The sequence below is a fragment of the Diospyros lotus genome, chromosome 1 (genome assembly GCF_014633365.1).
Source record: "Diospyros lotus cultivar Yz01 chromosome 1, ASM1463336v1, whole genome shotgun sequence".
NCBI classification, from domain to species: Eukaryota; Viridiplantae; Streptophyta; class Magnoliopsida; order Ericales; family Ebenaceae; genus Diospyros; species Diospyros lotus.
The window spans coordinates 9,891,475-9,896,567 of NC_068338.1; the positions used below are offsets into that span (position 1 = coordinate 9,891,475).

The window sequence follows — 5,093 nt, forward strand, 5'->3', positions numbered from 1 at the left end:
GGCACCTCGGTTAAATCTTTCTTGCTTCCCTCATCAGTAGTCACGAAAGCTAAGTAGGCTTCACAACCATTTCGTAACAGCTTCTCTACTTTCATCACGGAGATCATGGGTATTGTAGATATAGGCTTGACGCCTCTATATATAAGGATTGGCTGTAGAGGTATCTCGAAAGAAATAGTCTTCTTACGATAGTCAACTTTAGCATAATGTCAAGATAACCAATCCATACCAAGGATCAAATCAAAGTCACTAATATCAAGAATGATCAAATCACCCAATAACTTCCTATCATGCACTCCTATCTCACAATTTTCAAATTTCCCCCGCCCCACCATGACTCTATCCCCAGGGGTAGACACAATCAAATGATATGGAAACGCGATCCAAGAATGTGGAATATAACACATAACATGTGGTGCAATAAAAGAATGTGTAGCTCCAATATCAAAAAGCACTTGAACATCATGATTATAGAGAGATAGAATACCTTGGATCGTCCCGCTGCCTTGCTCAGCCTCAACTGATGTGAGAGCGTAAACTCTACCCTGAACCTGGGGTCTCTCTACCATAGGCGGGTGCTGAGCTGCTGGTAGAAGTGGTGGGGGTGCCTGGACTGCCACTGGTCCCCTAGCTGGTGGCCCTGATTACCCCTTGGGCCCTGACCTCCTACCTTCTATCCTCTATATTGCGGTGGACATGTGCAAACATTTTCCTTGTGCCCTCGCTGACCACACTTGAAGCAAGTTACCTCCTGAGCTGGGGGTGCTAGAGGCGCTGTCTGATTCTTCGGACAATCCCTCTTCATATGGCCAGCCTGTCCACACTGATAGCATACGTCTTGTCCAACCATGCACTGACCCTTGTGCCACCTCCCACACTGACGGCACAGTGGTTCCTTCCCCTCACTGTGTCCCTGCCCAGCTTCCCACTTTCTCTTCTTACCATTAAAAGATGAACCAGCTCCTTTCTTGCTTGCTTGTATCGCTCTCCATTCATTACGGTCTCTCTCAACTACATACGCTCACTGGACAGCTGCAGCATACTCCTCGCACTAAACTCCTCCGAAAGCATGGCGAATGTCAGCACGTAGTCCTCTCTGAAACTTAGAGGCCTTCTTCGCCTCTGTGGAAACCAACTCTGGAGCATATCGAGCCAAAGTTGTAAACTCCACCTCATACTGTGCCACGGTCTTGCTACCTTGAACTAGATCGATAAACTCGTAGGTCTTTTGCTCTTGAACCCACACTGGACAATAAGCTGCATTAAACATCTGCTGGAACTCGGCCCAAGTCAGCTCCCTATCTCCAAATCTCTGGCGGGCAGTCTCCCACCATCTCTCAGCATCTCCTCGAAGCAAAAAGGTGCTAAGTCTAACTCGGCAATCATCTAAGCATCCAATGGAACGGTGATGCTTCTCAACTGCCAGCATCCAATTCTCCGCTGTGACTGCATCAGTGCCACCATGGAACTCGGGTGGTCGGAATGCCATGAAATCCTTCAGCAACTGGGTCCCATTATCTATCACCGCAACTGGAGCTGCTAGGGTGACTGGTACTACTGGAACGGCTGGTGGAACTCCTCCATTGCCTCCTGCCTCCTGAGGCTCTGGCCTCGCCTGCTTCGTGGCTATAGTATTCACCACTTGCATCAGTCCGGTCAACATGCCTTGCATCTCAGCCATTCCCCGTCGATACTCCTCACTAGTAAACTCTCTCGGTGTCTCATGTGTCTGCTCAAGAACCTCATCAGGAACTGTAACAGGCTGACTACGAGCACAGGGTCGTCTTCTCGCATTACTCATCTCGCCTGCATCACCACAAAGTGTTAGAAAATTCTATTTATTCGGGTCTAAACTACCCAACTGACAATTCGGGTCTTAACTCTACCCAACGGCCTATATGTGTACGGGAGACTCAGACTCAAACCTTTGCTCTGATACCAACATTGTAGATAGCCCCCCTTTCAGACCAAGGAAGGTACTACATAAAATAAGGAATAAACGAATAACAACAAATAATAATTCTCATAAATACTGAAAATATAAATCTCAACATGCTAAAGGTAAACTCAAACTGTACTCAACGTACTAGTCCCCAACTAGACAACATCAAATACAAATATCCCTCATAAAATAAAAGACAACTGCGGAAGTAAATAACTAAATGTCAAATGACCCAAAAGACTAAATGACCCAGACATCCTTCAGGTTTGAGTGGCCTCCACGTACACAATCTAACGCATCCCACTGATAGAACCCACCTCGGGAACTCTCTCACCACTACCTGGAATGGTGAAGAATACAAGGTGAGTCACAAGACTCAGCAAGCAATAGGCATGAAAGAAATAATAGGCTGAGTCAAAGAAATCTCGAACTCATCAAAAACAATTAATCTCAATACCACATGGTAACTCGATATAAACTGAGGGAAAACTAACCTCATAACTGAGGGATATCTTAACTCTTCTTATAATCGAACTCATTAATGAAAGTTTGATATATTTTAATAAACTATTATGGTTGCATAGGTTCTCATATGATGATGCTCAGAATGAATATATCTCATGCAGGTATGCACATACTGGCCTGACGGCCCACATAAATCTCAATCCACCTTAAATGCAACTCAAGGCACAAAGGCGTAAATATAAACTCATACCTGCCTGTGGCTGAACCTGCAACCAAAAGAAATAAGCACATATACTCACTAGGGTTTAAAACCCCTACTCCATAATAAGGAGTGTAAATAATTATCTCGCTAGGGCCGTACGATGCCCCTAATTACCGGTAATCAAAGATCTCAAAATGAGCTCAAGGGATCCCATCGCAGACTAGGCCACCTCAATGCAACAATGCACAAATAATATGCTAGCACACAATATGTAGTGCTCCACAATAAACAAAATGCTCAATGCTCACACAACATGAATGCTCATATTTCATAACAGATCTCATCACAATCTCCTACAATGCATGTATCTTAATTAAACTTCAATCAAAAAGTAACATATTAGATCTCAAGTCTCATGAATTCAAGGATATGTTAGATGAATAAGACTTGCTTAATATTATTTTTAAGGCATCAGATTTCTTTAAATCTTATTAATCTTTATTTATAATAATTTAAATTTAGTTTAGAACCTAATTAAAGAGATTTTTACTTGCATTAAAATCATATTAGGATGAAAAAGGATTTTTTTTTTCTCGGTGCTACAGTAATCAGCTACAATAATCGCTACAGTGCAACCGCTACAGTAACAACGCTACAGTAATCGCTGCTGCCATTAACGTCTTTCTGTAACTTTTTCCACAACTTATTATGCAGATACATATATATATAAATCTATAAATCAGTGAGAAGACATTAATATAGAAACAGAGGCTATTTGGATAAATATGGGCAGATTTCTTCTGGATATGTTATGGCAGTCTCCAATCCAATACAGCTGCTTGGTTATATATATATATATATATAGAAACTCTTAATACCAAAACAGGGGCTGCTATGTATGAAAATATATTAGAGATTTCATCTTATGAATTTGGGTAGCATTATTTGGAAGCACATATTCAGATAGCATGATTTTCGGACAGATTTACACATCACTGTTACATTCATCTGCAACCCATTAGATATATAAATATACACATATATATATATATATATCAATGAGAGGCTATTCAAATATGGGTGAGAGGCGTTTGGGTATCATATTCTGATTTCATAAACAAGGGCTGCAAAAGAGTAAAAGGCTCATTTGAATGTGCTGAAACTTATTTGGATTGGTTATCTTCATCCTCCTCAAGCTCTTACGTACAGGGGATTATGTCTAAATATGTATATATATATATACTTCAACACCTATCAATGCCTACACCATTCCGAAGGAGTTATGGGAAAACAAATCCCAATTGCTATGAAACAGTTTCAAGAATGACTCAAGAATTGTCTAGAGGGGATGGTTCAAGATTTCTTACTGGGCTTCTATATATATATTCGTATATCTATATTGCAAGACTTACAGTGAACCCAAACTTGCAATAGGGGAGAGAAAAGAATAATAGTTATATGACTCAGTGAGGAGAAAGACTTGCATCAAAGTGAAGAACTTAGGAAAGGAATTATGTAAAGAACTTGCATAAAATAAAAGATAGCATGATGCTTGCCTCGGTTTTTCTACTGCAACGTGAAGCTCTATTAAGTTTTTTTGCAAAGCCTTCTTTCCCCTTCCAACTCTCTGCTTTCTTGTACGGCATGGGAGAAAAACTCAACTTATGATAGTATATATAATGGGAAAACCCTACATGGATAATTCCACTTTAATAATAACTCTCCTAATTTCTCTTTAATTAAATCCCTTAATTCCCTTAATTTACTCCAATTAAATTCTTCCAAAATTACCCTCACTTATTTATTCCAATTTCTCCCTAAATAAAATAAAATCTTTATACTACTAAAATCCTAAAATTCCAAATAATGATATTCATGCTTTCTTTAAAAATTTAAAATACCCATAAATATTTCCCTTGGCTAAAATCATATTAATTTGCTAAAAATTTAAATTCTCAACATTTCCAAGCCCTCAAAATATTTAATTCACTCGAAATTTCTTATGCCCTCTTACGGGTCACTACATTTCAAGGATTAAAAATATCATCCAAACCCTTCATAATTCCTGCAAAATCAAAATTAAATAACAAATGATCAATTCTGACTTCTAGTTGATCTTCAAACTCCTTTGATTGTGCAATTGACCCCTTAGCTTCCATAACAAGCATAGCTAATTTGAAATTTGAATTTAAACCTCCAAATGGTGTAAAATCCAACCAAATATTCTCAAATAATGAAGCAAATTTGTCCAACAATGAAGATATCAATTATAACTTCAAAATCTCATAATTGATCAAGTTTCCATACTAAAAAATGTTGACAAGTAGAGAGTCAATTTGTGTAGATGAATATATGTAAGATATCCTTTGAATATTCTCCCATAATGAAGATATCAATTAGCCATAATGAGTAGGATACTTGATTCCATGATTTGAGTCTCCATATCTTTTTAATGAGAGAGAATCAACAATAAAGGAAAGTAAT

At 38.9% G+C, this 5,093-nt stretch overlaps 1 protein-coding gene across 1 annotated transcript; it reads right to left on the reverse strand.

Moving 5' to 3' along the window:
* Positions 1 to 209: 209 nt before the first annotated feature.
* Positions 210 to 569, reverse strand: LOC127800028 (uncharacterized). The gene has a single exon (XM_052334448.1). It carries the CDS (start codon positions 567 to 569, stop codon positions 210 to 212), a length of 360 nt encoding a protein of 119 aa, XP_052190408.1.
* Between the last annotated feature and the right edge of the window lie 4,524 nt (positions 570 to 5,093).

Excerpts from the sequence above, each read along its gene's own strand:
- LOC127800028 (XM_052334448.1), bottom strand. The coding sequence starts at position 569 with ATGGTAGAGAGACCCCAGGTTCAGGGTAGAGTTTACGCTCTCACATCA.